This window comes from Lagopus leucura, unplaced genomic scaffold, assembly GCF_019238085.1.
Source record: "Lagopus leucura isolate 7727_CA_CO unplaced genomic scaffold, USGS_WTPT01 Super-Scaffold_100157, whole genome shotgun sequence".
Classification (NCBI taxonomy): Eukaryota; Metazoa; Chordata; class Aves; order Galliformes; family Phasianidae; genus Lagopus; species Lagopus leucura.
This window is the reverse complement of record NW_024962334.1, coordinates 42,085,480-42,101,955: the sequence shown is the minus strand read 5'-3', so window position 1 is coordinate 42,101,955 and position 16,476 is coordinate 42,085,480. Positions and strand designations below refer to the sequence as shown.

General features: G+C 41.2%; 1 protein-coding gene across 1 annotated transcript in view; it reads right to left on the bottom strand.

Annotated features, from left to right (window-relative positions):
• The window catches only part of LOC122189779 (receptor-type tyrosine-protein phosphatase N2-like), a 104,967-nt gene that overhangs the window by 82,046 nt on the left and 6,445 nt on the right, over nt 1-16,476 (bottom strand). The window contains exon 4 of the mRNA XM_042889155.1: nt 403-597. Coding sequence (XP_042745089.1) covers nt 403-597 — 195 coding nt within the window. The remainder of the gene's footprint in view (nt 1-402; nt 598-16,476) is intronic.

Below are 16,476 nucleotides of genomic sequence, written 5' to 3'. Positions count from 1 at the left end.
CTGCATTCTCAGCTCAGATACCTCCGCACAGTAAAAACACACAAAAAGCAACCTGATCAGAAATTTAGCATTTTCTTCAGCTGTCCAAACGGAACTAAACATAAATTACTAGCACAAAGGGACAAAGCACGACTTATCTTTTTTGAAGCAAGCACACAAACAATTTGTACGTCCAAGATAAAAAAATATCCCCCAGAGAGAAATATAAACAATATAATGAGAAAGAAATAAAAATCCCTTTATTTTACTTATACAAAGCTAAGATTACCAAGGAGGTTCAGGAATATTTTTACACGTGAAAAGGTAGTCGTCATTTGTGTGTAAGTTAACTCCTACCAAAAGCTGAGCGGGTACCGCGCATTCTGATGGCATTTCACATGCCTTGAAGAAAAACTGCCTTACCAAGATCATGTGGCCAGTAGAGATGTCCATGTTGGACTGCACCGGCTCCTCACACCAGGACGACGTGCTGCTGCGAGCCGAAGGGCTGGGAATGGGCCCATCACTGAACTGGGAGGAAACACTATTGATTCGAGAGGCACGCAGGGGCTCTGGGCGATCAGATGTCTTCACGGCCATGCGCTGACGGCACAGCTCCTGTGGAGACAGAAGGAAGAAGCAACCTACAGTTATGGAATAATTACAGCATACACTCAACTGCAGACATACAATTTGCAATATGTTTCCAGGCTAGAACTGTTGGCTATGTTTTTTTATTTCTGGGGGGAGGCTCTCTGCATCTACAAAATTCAAATACTCTGTGAAATTATTATATGATGGCTATCCGAACCTTTCGAAAGTTGAATTATGACTGCATACTCATCGCCTTGAGAATAATACTCTGGAGCTTGACTTTGCCAACAGATCTCCCTTTTTCCCCAACACTGCCTTGCCTTCAGCACAGCCACTTCTGAACTGCGTAACCTACTGAAGTTAATGGGGTTGCACAGGAGTAATCGAGAGCACTACTTGGCCCTGAATATGCAAACTCAGCAAGCTCAAGGCAACTGAATTGATGTGCCCTCCACCATAAATTCTAGTTGATAGATGCATCATTTCTCTTCATTAAAACAGCAAACTCACAATGCTTCCTCCCTGATGTGGGGCAGAGAGGATGAAGACTGACAGTAATGAAGAATAAAAACAGAAATCTGTCACTGTATTGTTTAGGCAGCTTTGGCAAAGAAAGAAAATTTGAGCTATCACACAGCCTAATGCAAGCCATGTAAAAACACCAACACTGATTGCACTACAGATAAGTATTTTCACTCACATTTCACTTTCACTGTGCATAGAATTCACATAAAAGAATTCACATAATGGTGGTTAGGTAACAGAAAATTCTGTTGGTAAAAGCAACTCTTTTCAGCATAGAAGTCTGACTTAAAGGGGATAAACAGACCCACACTTCTTCTGTGATTGTAGTAATATTCTTAGAATCACTTATCTATAGTAAAGTCTCAGACAGCATAATAAAATTATCATTTTTTAGCATATGCCTATTGTCCATGAGAGACACTTGGCTGCCTGTGTTGCACAGCAAGACTGGCTAGTCCACAGGATGTGGGCATATTGCAGGCGCAGTGTGGCTGCACATTTGTCGTGGATTACTCATTCTGCACAGATGAGCCCTAAGAGCACAGTTTTTTGCCTCGAGCTAACGAAATAATACAGTCTGAAGAATTCATACTGTTGAAATGCTGGGGCCTCTGTTTTCTTATTCACTGATAATACAGTTACAGCCCAAGTGCCATCAGTAGAATGATGTGAAGAACTCCATATATCAAGCACAATAAAATCTTTTTCATACAAGATTTAGAAATATAACTTTAGGAGAACGGTTTTTATTTGACCTTGCAAACTTCAGGGTATTGAAGACAGATCCTAATCCATGCAGTAGCAAGCATGCAAACAGACAAAACCACTGAAACCATTGTATGGAGGCTCCTCTTGTCTCAATGTGGCAATGATTAAAGACCCCTCCATACATCTTCCATTTGCCTGACTTCTACCAAAGCTTCCATCTGCCTTGTCATTAGAGGTGCTTATGCAGAATTCTTCAGGACTTACAAAATATTACAAAATTCAGTATTTATGTTTTTTTTTCCCCTCGCTTCCACTAGAACATCTTCTGTCACTTGTTACTTCTACTGACTTCTTACCAATTTTAATAGACCAAATATTAGTAAAAAAATCTCAAAAATAATTTGAAATTGAGTCACATTTATTAATGTTAATTCAGTTAAACTACCAATATATAAAAAACCAGACTTCATTATACATTTTTTTAAATATAGGGACAAAGAAAAGGTATCTCTTTTTCTGAAGGATCACACATAATCAGAAAAGACAACAGTCCAAAATGGCTTTTGTTAACCTCCAAATGACCTTATAGCAGTGCAATTTCAAATCCCAGCTTCTAGCAGATTTTGGGAAAAGTGAAAAAAGCACAGAAACTTTTTAGACAGAAAAATACATCTGCAGAAAACCAGAAAGCTCTCTGAATAGACACCAGCCACTCTCAGAGGGAGTGGCTGACTGAACTAAGCAAAACCATAGTAAGTAAAGGTATAAAAATACGTAGTCTATCACAGAACTGCTAAGATGTGTCTTCTGGCTAGCATGCCACGTGGCATAGATATGAATTTGTTTTATTCAGCTAGACATCCTGACACTTGATTCACTTCAACTCTCTACTAACAATAGCATTTGTACTCAAACAGGATCTTTGTTTTTAAGTTGATCTGTTCCTGCTGCTCATGTCCTGCCCCAAGTCATAATCCTCCGCTTTTACAAGTGGTTGCTGTGCAAAGGATTATAGATCTCTGCTAACAAAAAAGAATCAAGAACAAGTGAACTCTATGAAATTAATGTAACATTTTTATGCAAATGCTAATGATAAAAGAAATAATACTACAGCCAACTGGTGCGAGATTATATTAACTTCCAAGTAAAAATAAGGTCTTGGACAAATAATTTAATATGCTACTGAGAATCTTTGTTTTCCAGCCAGATTTTAATGTTAATGGTCCTCACAAAGGAAGGAAAGGTTGAGAAACACTACAAATACAAATAAGGTTTTTTTTAAAGAGTAACTTTATCCCAAATATCAACATGATTCTTCCGTGACGTACATACAACCAGAACAATTATTCCCAGAACTGCTGTAACTGTCAAATACAATAAACAAAGCGAGCATGTCACTGTACACAGCCAGAAAACATGCTTAATGTAAACAGGAAGGTCAAATCAGAGTCACACAAAATCACCACTGAGGTTCTTGATTGGTGTTTTAAATCTTCAAGACAATGGCTTTTCCCTGCCTGCAAACGGATTCTGTTTTTGTTTTAATGTATCCCCAGATTGGTCCAATGGCCCTGGACAGCCCTTCCTTCCCTACTCCCAGTAGCCCAGGCTGAGCAACCTGCCACTCGCCACACGCCTCGGACATCTGCAGCTTCTTCCAAGACACCCTCTGTTAAACCTGACCATTCTTGACTTTCTAGCATAGCTCCATCTACAGCCTAGCCTTTCTCTGCATATAATTCAGGTGTCATTCTTCATTGAAAAACATCAGCTACACTTAAAAAAAGCAATCATAAAGCATAAAGTGAAACATGAAGAAGTGATCCTCTTCAGCCTTCAGGCTTCACCTACATCACCATCTACAAAAACTTCAACACAGAGTGCATTTGGAGGATGCAAATGGATTCCTTCAGGACACTGGGACTAGGGAGGTGCAGCTCAAAGTATGTACATATCTAAATGTGGGATTCAGGCTTGCATCACACTCAAGGTGGGCTGCTCTGGCCCTGTGAAAAGCGTGGGGAGTATGGGCTGTTCCACACCTGGTGCCTGAAGGGAAATCCCACCCCTGGGCACTTAGGGAGCTGTCATCACGTCGCAAGCACACAAAGCCCTGGGAGGTTAAAATCCTCATTTATAGGATACCTGCCATCTGTGCACCTCACTGCACACTCAGGTATTCTCTTCCCAGTTCTCCAAAATCTTTACTCTCCTAAGCATTTAGCAAACTACCATCCACCAAGCCATAATTAGAGCTAGAACTTGGCTAAAACGTCAAAGCCTCAAACAGCATGAATGAAACAAACAGCTGTATTTCTGTATCGTCTCAGCAGATGCGCTATTAAAAATATTTGCTAAGAATGAATTCAGTTTACTGCTGCACTTCTATATTTAGCAGAGTGGCTCGGGCTATTTCTGCCATACTGCGACTTTGTAACGTCTAGCCTTTGTTTGGGTATAGTTTGGGTGCCATTCGTCATTTAAAAACATCATTTACACCTCAAAAAGCAATCATAATGCATACAGTGAAATATGAAGAAATGATCCTCCTGACCCTTTGGGCTATGATCTAATGGATGGGTTGGACATAAACATTTATTTAAAAGGTAATTTGAAGTTTATGACATTATTTCCCATCACATGGGAATTGCTATCATACTGAGGCACTTACTCTGTTTTTTATTTCCCAACATTTATTATCAAACTTATGTGGCGGTCACATGCAATATATAATGGAAAAGTAATATCGCTGCGTGACAAAAACTGCCATAACCAAGATAAATATTCTGTAAATAATGTCCAGTTAAATGAGTTCAAAGTACAGCACGATGATCATCTGTAGAGAGCTTTTTATTTGAGACATAATTGATAACCTTAAACAAACCATAAACACTACTCTCAGAAAAAAGAAGGCTCTCTTCCAATGAGGTTTCAAAGTCTAACACTTGGTTGTCCTCACAGAGATACAGAAAAGCACAACAATTATTTCCTAAGGTACAACAAGTGGATTTTCAAATCCCCACTTGTGAATGAACCACATCACAGCACAAATGGAATTTATCCAAACTGAAAGAAAGGGCATCAGTAGACTTGTGACTAACGGACAACAACTAGATAGAAAGCCAGTCGTACCACACTGCTTTGCTAGAAAGGGTCTCTGAACCTGCAGGGTTTATTATGAGGTCCTCTTAACCAAGGAGGCACTGCGCCTCTTTGGAAACAAACCCCACAGATATCTCTCATGTGTTTTATTGAAATATTTGTTTCAGAGAGAAATTGATGTATACACTTTGAGGTGGGGGTAAGGTGACAGAAGGGCTTGATACTAAAACATGTCTGAGTAATGGTCAGTATTAAGTTTTTCCCCTCGTATTCAGAGCTTTAGGTCCTGCCAACACCATCCCAGTAAGGTACAGCCAACATGCACCTCAGTGTTATATTCATTTCTCTAACATCACCCACACATTATAGATTTTTCTTTTCAATATATCAACGAAAATAATATTTATCTCTATATATATTTTAACTGTGCCTCAGACTTGAATAATCCCAAAAAGGAAGTCAAGGAAACAGGCCTGATATTTCCACTCTTTTCAAAATCTGCTTGGCAAATCCACGTGGAAATCACCTGACTCAGTCCAGAAAGAAGTGCAACACAATTATGTTCAGAATTAAAAGCAATGTAAGAAAGAATAAACAACTTCCATAGCACAATTACTAGGAAAATGCAGAGACGTTAAACAAAGAAATAACTGTTTATTAACAATGACTGACAGAGAAGCATACACAAAGCCGTTTCAACCTGACTTGCCAAATATTCCAGCAGAAACAAGTAACAAACATACGGAAATCATTTTATATGCAAAAATCAACAAAAATGCAGAAAACATACAGAATTCATTTTATATGCAAAACAAAACTGTTTCGTAGAAATTTTAAATTAAATACACTATCTAAATTGTAAAATTTTTTAACATAGTAGAGCCTAGGGTAAATTGTAAAATACCCTAGGCTCTACTTTGTAACAAAATACATAATGAAAACTAAGAATATAGACAGAATCATAGAATGGCTTGGTTTGGAAGGGACCTTAAAGACCATCTAGTTCCAACATTAACTTTTGTAAGTTGAGTGAGAAATAAGAATGCTTTTCTTAGTTTTAATACATGTGAATATTAGTCTTTAAATTACAGAGGCATTATTTACAGGATGAGCTGCAGCCAGCTGCACGCTTACAGCATGGATTTAACCATTTTGCAATGGTTGCAGTCATCATGCAGTGAGATTTAAAGGATGAAAAAAATAAAGTAAGCTCATTTTTTTTTTAAACAAATGGATCCAGGACTACAAACATCATTACTCTCTAACTAAATTTGCTTAGTGTTACTATAGGGTGAAGCTAAAGTCATTTGGCTGCCTTTGTTTTGCTTTTGCATACTTAATATGCTTGCAGGTGTTATAAATTCAACTTTAACTTATTTACTGTGTTTGTAGCTTTGGGGATAATTACAGCTTTATTACCATTTATTTTTTGAGTAACTGAAACATACTTTCAAGCTTTAGTTTCATTTTAACATCCTTTTTGTCCAGGAGTAAAGGAGCTGTTCATACATGTGGAGTATTTACACACACGTTTTCTACCACTGCCAGAAAAGGCAACTACTGAGATCAACCTGCCTTCGAGAAAGGAACAGAGAGAACACTGGAGAAATGTCTGTAAGTAATATTTAGAGAGATCCCATTTCTGACATGGCATCAAATGCATCATTACATAGCCACACCGTTTGCTTTGTATTTCTCTAGACCTTGCTGGGGAGCTGTGTGTGGGGACAATTAGAACAGAACATGCATATATTTGATTGTTAGCATAAATGTGCTCTGCAACATTCAGCTGGGAGTGACAGTTGTTGTGACTACCTGCACACTCACACCACACCACCATCTGTATATTTGCAGCCCAGTGTATGGGTTTTAATTTGTTTTAAATGACCTAAAAGGCAGGGCTGCTGCTTCTTAGTCAAACACCCATTTTCCTAATAAGACTCCAATTTTAATTAGAGCTTCAACATTAAAAATTTCAACTTTTTTTTTTTAGCATTCCAAGCATTCCCTGGCGGGGATTCACATAATTATGACTCCCCTTTCTTCGCATTCACAAAGAAAGAAGGAATCAGACAGCAAGGCAAAGCAAAGAAAGCATGGTAATCCTCAGATGGAGAATGACTTTTTCTTCACTTGCATTTATTTGTTTCATAACCACTCTTTAAATTCAAGCATTTGCACTGTCTTATCCTAAAATCAAACAAACTGAAAGCCGTATTCCATCATGATCCACCACACAGCTCTAGAAATCTAGCAGGAGTGAATATGCACCCAACGAAACACACCAACTACCCAACACTGTTCAAGGAAATATCGTTATTTTAACTCCTCTAGTGACTCCCACCAACATAGTGGACATCTAGACAGCTCAGGAGCTCAAAAAGGGATGGGCCTTTTGCTCACCAAGAAGGAGATGGCAGTAAAGGTTGGGTAATACTGCCCTGAAATAAAGGGACCGTTTCCTCTGCTACCCACAGCAGGAAGGCACAGGCTTCTTTGCAGATCATGCTGCTTCCCAGGGGTCAGGGCAATTTGAAGACCATGCTTAGTTTACACTGCTGGGGATTTTTGTCCCACACAAAAACACAAGAGACCACTCTGTGCAAGTAAGATGGCTTAGATCTCATTTGTGAAAGGGAAGAGTCTCAGGAAACAGATACCTGACTTAACACGAGGGAAGTGAGAAGGACTACACAGACCAGAAGACGTAATGAAAAATTTTTATGTTTCTTTAAAATGATTCAAATATTTTCCTCAAATAATGACAACATGGTAGTGTGTTCTTCCAAGCCTCAAAGAAACTGCAGGGATGCAACTAAGGGCCTACTAGGGCTACTAGGAAGGACCTGTACTCACTCAAGTTCTACTGGTCTAAAAGCTGCCACGTTTTTCTCAGTGCTCCTGACAGTGTCTGAGCAAATCCAGACAATGCCAATTCTGGAGGTGGCAAGATCTGAAATTCACCTATGTGCCACAAATAAAACCTGCACGTCATCTGAGTAATGTATTTTCTTGTGTTTACAACCAAATCTGGTTGTCTGAATTGCATTTCCCACATTACAGGTGTAATTGCATGCAGTATGTGATAAGTAAATGGAAGACTTGGAGGGGAAGACACGTTAAGGGCTAATAAGGATGTTACAGAATCTGAGTTCAGCCCTCAACCCTACTAAGAAGCTGAGATATAGCACCCAGCTACAAACATGTAGTCCTGTATCCACAGCAGTCTGCACAACTGGCCCTACAGCCATACCCTTTATGTGTAAATCAAACTTCAATAATTTGCCCATTTTAACCAACTCCAGTACAGGCTGATGTGGGCACAGCTGCAGCTTACTATGAATCTGCAGAATAAACACATCACTAGCACAGGGACAGCAACACAGCATGCTTTACAAATGAATGGTAGTAATGACTGAATTAACCTGCAAGGCCATGCAGAACCATGTACAAATCTCTCATGCTTTGATTTTGTCTCACACACCCCAAGCCGGACCGGCTTCCAGCAGACACCAAAGCTCTGAAGAAAACTGCCACAAATGTTTCCTCTTCCACTCCCAGCATTTATAGCTGCCTGGGGCCCAAAGCAGGCAAAACTGCAGTCCCAAGCCAGCTGTAGCTTCTCAGGAAAAATACACATTAAATCTGTGAAGTCCACTATTTTATTGCCCTGCAGGACTGAAAATGGGAGATCATTTCTGGTAGAAATGAGACTCTCCAGCTTGTCAGCAGAACTCAGCATCCTCTTCTAGCTCAGAAAGAAACAAACAGTTACAACCTTATGTCCAAAAACACTGTTCTATCCCATTCTGGAGATTATTATTGCTTCTCCTAAAGTCTGCATAACTGCATTCATGGTAACACAGTCACTAAAACCAAGCAGAGAAATACAAAAAGAAGTCCTACAAACTTGTACAACTCTCAAATCCTTTCTTTGTGGAAGGGTGGTGACACATATCAGACATGATGCTGGGAGAAGGAAGTATTTATCAAGAATGGCCATCAGCAGTATTTTTTTCCATAATATCATCTGTCATGACAGATGAACGTGCCAGTCATTACACTTCCCTGCCTTAAAACTAAAGTCATTTCTTTCTACTCCTTCTCCATCGAAAATAAAAATGAATTCACTGTTCAGCTCTGCTTGGAATAGCAAATGCAAATGTTGCCAACAAGGAAACATGGTGAAAATAAGGAATTTATAAAGCATGGCGGTCTTAAGTAAGTCAGGGCAGGTTATTAGGAGCTCAATATGTGGTAGTACAGTGAAATCCTCCTGAACTCTGAAAAAAATATTATGTATGACTTCTGTTGTATCTCCGAGCACAGATATTCTATCACACACTGCAAAAGCCTACAAAGATTAAAAATGTTGGTCAGTATTTCTACATATCCACTTCATTACCATTACAGGAGATACCGGAGAAAGTGAGAGGGATTTCGTACTCCAAGCTCAGTACTGATGTGCAGAGGTACAGGGGGACCTCACAGACCTCACATCTAGAGTAAACAAGCACAGCAGCGAAAGATTTTAGCCTGTATTTAACATCACTGCGTGTCTTTGCTCGGTGCTACCCAGAAGTGAGAATAAGGGTTTCACTTCTCATCTTACATGCTTCCTACTTTTCTATGCTGCCACTTGTTACTGCTTCAGAAGAAATAGCTTGTATTTTCCATCTCTCTTCGTACCCATTTTCCCTGCTATTAATCATTCTTGTCACTTTCTCCCCACTCCCTCTATTTCTGCAGCATTCCTTCTGAGATGGAGTGACCAGCATCTGCTCAAGCCTCACTCATTGATTTTTTCTTAATTAACTTCTAAGATCCTCAAACAAGCAAACAAAATTATTAGTTAACATTGCCTGGAGAGCCAGTGCATTGAACCAGACCTTCAAAACCAAGTTCAAATTGCGATCAGATTGGTCGGCAAGCCTCCTGCATGCTTTACCTCACATTCAAGAGCTTTCCAGTGAGGTTAAACAGGAATTGCAGCTCTTTATTTCACTATGGGGAGTGACACCATGGGGACTTTACACACTCCCATTCGCATTTTGTTATGTATTGCATTTCCCCAGAGCACAGGAGAGATGCTGTATGACATAATTTCAGTATACAGTATGAATTTACATATGTAGATCATTCTTTCCCCTAAATCTACATTCAGCTCCATGGCATTGCTTCTCCTGCTATGACCGACTGCAATGAAACCTCTCCCAGTAAATCACCCTGCTTCAACCCGTACCAAGCATTGGTCCTCCCCAGAATTAAGTCTAACCGAGAAGATGTAAAAAGGCAAAACCCAGATTTTGGTGGTTTACACTGTCAGAAGAGCAACAGTGTACTGAATTTTTCCTTCCCATCTTTCTCTTGCTCTTTTATTCATACTGAGAAAGATGAGTAGTTCTCTGACATCTGCATATATTCCCCCCTATACATTTTTGAAGATTAGTGGGATGTCCACACCAGCAGTACTAGAAAGTAGGAAGGGTTGGTAGTTATGACCTTACTGCTGCTCTCTTAAAACCTCTGCTCTCTTAAAAACTGCTGCTCTCTCATTTCTGCTGTTGCCAGACTAAGCCAGGAATAGCATTCCCACTTGCATGAAATGAAAGAATGAATTTCCAAGCTAGATGATATTCAACGTGGGCGAGGGGAGTGATTCTAATCTGCTATGGTAAACACGCAAACTCAAACCTGAAGTGAGTTTTATCATGGTAATGCTGTGCTATCTACATACTGGAGGACAAGAGCAACCACTTCTGAACACAGCTCTGCAAAGCAGAAGTCCTGACTAGAAGGAAAAAACAGGAATCATCGGGAAGCCTGCACCATGTTAGCTAGAAAGGAAAAACAGAAAAACAAAAACTGTATGGAACATGAAGAGCATTTTATCCACCTGAAATATTACAATTAAATAAAAAAATAATAATAAATTCCCTGATCAAAATATCTGCTTGTTCAAAATGCAGCATCCCAAGCAAACATCAGTAAAACATCACTGATGCGCCTTTTGCAAAAAAAATCTAGAAATTGCTTGGGAAAGCTTAGAGAAAACCTAATGCATTTTCTCTTTTGGCCAAGCCGCCTACGCTGAATTTGATTTTCTCCAATTCAAAAGCTGTTGTCTCCCATCCCTCCAAGAGTAATTTTATTTTTTTGAAAGATCTCACTTCTAGGAGTGCTGTTTTACAGCCTCTCTCTTTTAGTCTCTGTTCGGTTATTTTATTAGAACGCAAGTGGCTGAAAGAAGGGAACCTAAGCTGGAATATGCAGCACTGCAAGGTGATCCACACTGCAGTGTCATCCACTGCTGCTATGAGGGTTTAGAAATTGTGATAGCAACAATCACAGCACAAAGAAGTCAGATGAATCATCTCTGTCCCTTGAACTGAGAAGCATATAGATCTCACACCTGGGGCCCTGGGAAGATGGCAGCAGTTGTGTAGCAAGATTCCAGGAAGGCTCTGCTCTGGTCAAACTTCTCTCACAGTTTATACCACAGCAAAACCAGCAAAGCCATCGCAGCCCACCCAGAATGCTTGGCTTTGCAACACCCAATTCCCTCCAAGAGCTTCACAACCAGGCTGCAGGCAGAGGGGAAGCTGAGGAAGTAACACCTGCTTTTGTTTCTCTGTCCCATGAAACAGCCAAGTCCAAACAGTTTCATAGAATCACAGAATCATAGAATGGCTTGGGTTGGAAAGGACCTCAAGGGTCATCAAGCTCCAACCTTGCTGCTGCAGGCAGGGCCACCAACCATCATATCTAATACTAGACCAAGTTGCCCAGGGCCCCATCCAACCTGGCCTTGAACACCTCCATGGTTGGAGCATCCACAGCCTCACTGGGCTTTATCAGGGAAAAGCCTGAGGTGGCAATGGCCAGCTTCAAATCCTTCCTGAAGGCTGAGTACAGGCACACAGTCCAGAAAGGACAAAAGATTCCCACTTCCTTGAGTGAGACTGATGTGCACGATGAACACAGGCAGTAGGAAGAACACTTGTTTTGCACCTTTCAGACTTCAAACCACACACTGCAACCTGTTTCTGCTCCCAGGCAACATGTCCTACAAGAACCAACAAACACCTACAGCAATTGCTTATGTACACGGAATGAATCTTTACTCTCTTACTGGGAACGTGACCCTGATACAAGGTTTATTCTGCAAAATAAAAACCTTCCCAGCTAAAAACTTTCAAAAATACACATATTTTTTCCCCTCTAGCACAGTACATGGAAGGAACAATAGGAAAGGCTCAGGAAGCCAGATCTCAGTGTTAACTGAGGAGTGTTCAGAAAATGTACAATAGAGAAACGTGTCAAATCTGAAACACGATAGCAGAGTTACTCAAAAAAAAAAAGAAAAAAGAAAAAAAGAAAAAAATCTGAAAACAGAAAAAAGGGCAGAAGGATGTAGGAAATACGGGCCTGAATATCTTCTATATCACATCTGAAAAAACACCACTGAAGACACTGCAGTTATTCCAGAAAGAAGTCAGGACACTTGAGATGATGTATGGCTTGGAACTGCAGATTAAATGCTCTCCAGCCCATTAAGCAGGGCTGTGCTTACCGCTGTCTCCTCTCATGCCCAGGCACAGCACGGGATGGACTCATCAGAGGCAGAAGACCCACTGCACATGAGTCCATCCTCAGCTCCACTGGCACCAAGCTGACCACAAGAGCAGCAGTAACGGCATTTGCCCTCTGAACAGGCTGCTCACAGACTCACAAAGGTGCCCAGTGCAAGAATACAGTTATTTTCTTTGGCCTTTGCTAACTGTGCACAGAGAATCATTTGGGAGAAGGCTGGGCGACCCAGCCTGATGTGGTGACAGGGTCCTGCCAACCATGTCCATTTTCTAGGTGAGATAGGTCCCATAAGTCCAGGCTGCCTCCAGGCTTTCTTGTAAGAAAGGCCCATGGGGTGGTGACTCCGGTTTTCCCAGTTATTAAAAATGAGTCACCATCTCCCCTCTAACTATTTTTCTTCTGAGCGCTTTCTTACGTTCTTGCTTGCAGCACTTTTGTCCTTGCTCCATAACACACCAAGTCCATTCTGTCCCCTTGGATAGGGAAAAAGAAGCAAGTACAGGAAGGGGAGAGCCTGACCTGGCTTCACCAAGGGAAGGTGTGACTAATCCAGTGGCCTTCTATGATGGAGTGGAGTGACAGCATTTGGACAAAGGGAAGGCAACAGATGTCATCTACCTGGACTTTTGCAAAGCCTTTGATCCAACACATTCTCATCTCGAAAATGGAGAGATATGGATTAGAAGGATGCACTGATTGGAGGATGAGGAATTGCTTGGAAGGTCACAGGCAGAGGGTTGTGGTCAATGGCTCTGTGTCCAGGTAGAGGCTAGTGATGAGTGGTGTCCTTCAGGGGTCTGTCTTGGGTCCGGCACTCTTTAACATCTTTATCAATGACACAGATGAAGGGATTGAGTGTGCCCTCAACAAGTTTGCTGATGACACCAAACTGAGAGGTATGGTTGGTACAGTAGATGGAAGGGACACCACCCAGAAGGACCCTGATAAACTCTAAAGGTGGGCCCCGGTGAACCCAATGAGGTTCAACAAAGCAAAGTGCAAGGTTGAGGTAATCCCAGATATGTATACAAACTGGGAGAACACCCTGAGAATAGCCCTGCTAAGAAGGACTTAGGGGTCCTAGTTGCTGAAAAACATAACACGAGCCAGCAGTGTGTATTGGCAGCCCAAAAGGCCAATGGTACCCTGCGTTCCATCAGAAGAGGGGTGGCTAGGAGGGTGAGGGGGGCAATTGTTCCTCTCTACTCTGCCTCTGTGAGGCCTCATCTGCAGTCCAAGTCTGGGGCCCCCAACACAGGAAAGATGTAGAATTTTTAGACAGGGTCCAGAGGAGGGCCATGAAGATGATCAGAGGGCTGTACAACTTCTCTTATGAAGACAGGCTGAAGGAACTGAGTTGTTCAGCCTGGAAAAGAGAAGACTGCAGGGAGACACTACTGTGGCCTTCCAATATTTAAAGGGAGTTCATAAACATGAGGGAAATAAACTTTTTGCACAGACAGACAGCAACATGATAAGGGGAAATAGTTTTAAACTAAAGGAAGGGAGATTTAGATTAGATTTCAGGGCAAAGTTTTTTATTGAGAGAGTAGCGGGGCACTGGCACAGCTGCCCAGAAAAGCTCCGGATGTCCCATCCCTGGAGGTGTTGAAGGCCAGGTTGGATGGGGCCCGGGGCAATCTGATCAACTACTCGATGTAGTGATTGGCAACTCTGCCGGTGGCAGGGGAAAATGAACTTGATCCTTGTGGTCCCTTCCAACTCATGCCATTCGATTATTCTATGATTCTGTGATACCACCTCCTCTTGGCCCTATCCTGCAGCCTAGCAGCAGAAGGTTATCCCCTTCAAATCTGACTCCACATGGCACCTGTTTTCCTTTCATGCAGAAGAAGGGCTTCCCTGGAGCTCCTCACTTCCAGGAGCTTAAGATCCATTTTATAAGTTCCTAAGTCAGATCCACATCTACACACCTCTTGTTCTGCCCCATTCTGCTTTGGCCATCCACCAGCCAACATCAACAAAATATCTAAGCATAAGGCAAGTTCTCTGCTAGCCACCCTTACATATTTCTCAACTCTTTCTTCTCCCCCTTTATTACTATGCACTGCTGTATGGAATGAGCATTTAGAAGACTGAAAAAACTGTTACATTGCTATATAATCATAGAATCATAGAATGGCATGGGTTGGAGGGAACCTTAAAGATAATCCAGTCTCAACCCTCTGCCATGGACAGGGTTAGCACCCACCAGCTCAGGCTGCCCAGGGCCCCATCCAACCTAGACTTGAGCACTCCCAGGGATGGGGCACCCACAGCTTCTCTGGGCAGCTATGCCAGGGCCTCAACACCCCACGAGCAAAAAATTTCTTCCTAACATCTAACTTAGATCTTTCCTCTTTTAGCTTAGGTAACAACACTACATACAAAGTATTTGTAGGTTACTGCAGGTCTATCTTAAGATAAAACACTGATTAAAGAGAATTGCTCATGTAACACACAGCAAAGAGGCCTGAAAGGGCAAGAACAGCTCTTCCAATACATACAGCTCCCAGTGTATATTTTATAGTCCTGTTGCTTCATAGTCACACAAGACAACATTTTTGCTCTTTTAATAAGGACACCAGAAAGGAAAAGATTAGAAGTATGTTCTGTCCTTTGTTTTCCCAAAAGAAAACACATTGAGCCTTATGGCAAAACTTGCATCTATCCAAAATCCATACTAAATGTATTCCTTACTGACAAGTTTACTGAATGCTCATGTATCGAATATTCATCATCCTCAGTGATAGCTTAGGTTTAGTGAGAGTTCTTAGAGGCAATTTACATAGATGTGAGCACTACTGCAGGGCACTGATCAGCCCACCTTACTTTGCTCTTGGACCTGATATTAACTTCAATAAAAAACTTGACAAGGAAGGTCAGCAAACTTATCTTTTTAAAATTTCATTTAATTCACAAAACTATTTTCTAAGGAGTTGATATACAGTATTACTATTGTGTTAACCTCTAATACTACAAAAGCATGTTTGCTTATGAAATCAATCTAGAGTTTAAAAGACAAAATCATATTAGATGCAATGAATTATCTGTATTTAAATACACAAAGTGGGCATGATGGCTACGCAGAGTGGATTCTTTCAGTGGGAGCCTTTAAAAATATTTGTAGCAGCAAAATCCCTGTTGTAAATGCTGTTTTCTTAAAATCTCTCCACAAAACTACCAGCAGGATCAAATCTTTCAAAGCACTGAGAAGTTTTTAGTGGCTCTGAATCCAGAAGGATCATGTAACTAATAAGACTGAAATTGACAAAGGAGTATATAATTTATATGTAGTGTAACACAAGTAACAATACAGAACTTAACATATAATTCACAATTATAAGCCTGCCAAGTCACGTTATTGGAACAAGCTTTAGATCAGGGGATGATGTAACCCAGCCGCACTGACGCTGCACAGCTCGCGTAACCTTGAATATCTCAGGCAGCTGCAGAAGGACCTCACTGTAAACTGCCTGGTCTTTGCCCCCTCGCTTTCTAAAGGAAGTTATTTTGGCTGAGGCCAAGGAAAATTAAAAAGCACATTATTGATATAAAATATTAAAAGACAGCTCTCCGAAGCCAGCTTCAGCACATTTTAACTTCTGCCTTTAAGTTCCATTATGGCCAGTGTTTTACAGAGCATCACCAGCGATGCAGAAGATGATGCTCACAGTAAAGTTCTGCAACTGGAAACAGAAAATCACTGATTTACCGTCTTGCCCAACCCAGCGTTCTGCACACAGGGGTCAGAAGGCAGAATTCGGCCAGACTCACCAATACATCACCCTGAATCCAGCAGAGCATTCCTAAATAGCGGTAGTTGCTAATAGGCACTCATTACACTAATAGATTGCTCACTAATGGGTGTGCTGACGGAGCCCCCCTCGCAGCCCATCCCCGCGTCCCTGCACCCGATTCTCTTCGGGTGATGCTCCAAAGCCTTCAAAGGGCATGAGGAAAATCTGCTCGGTG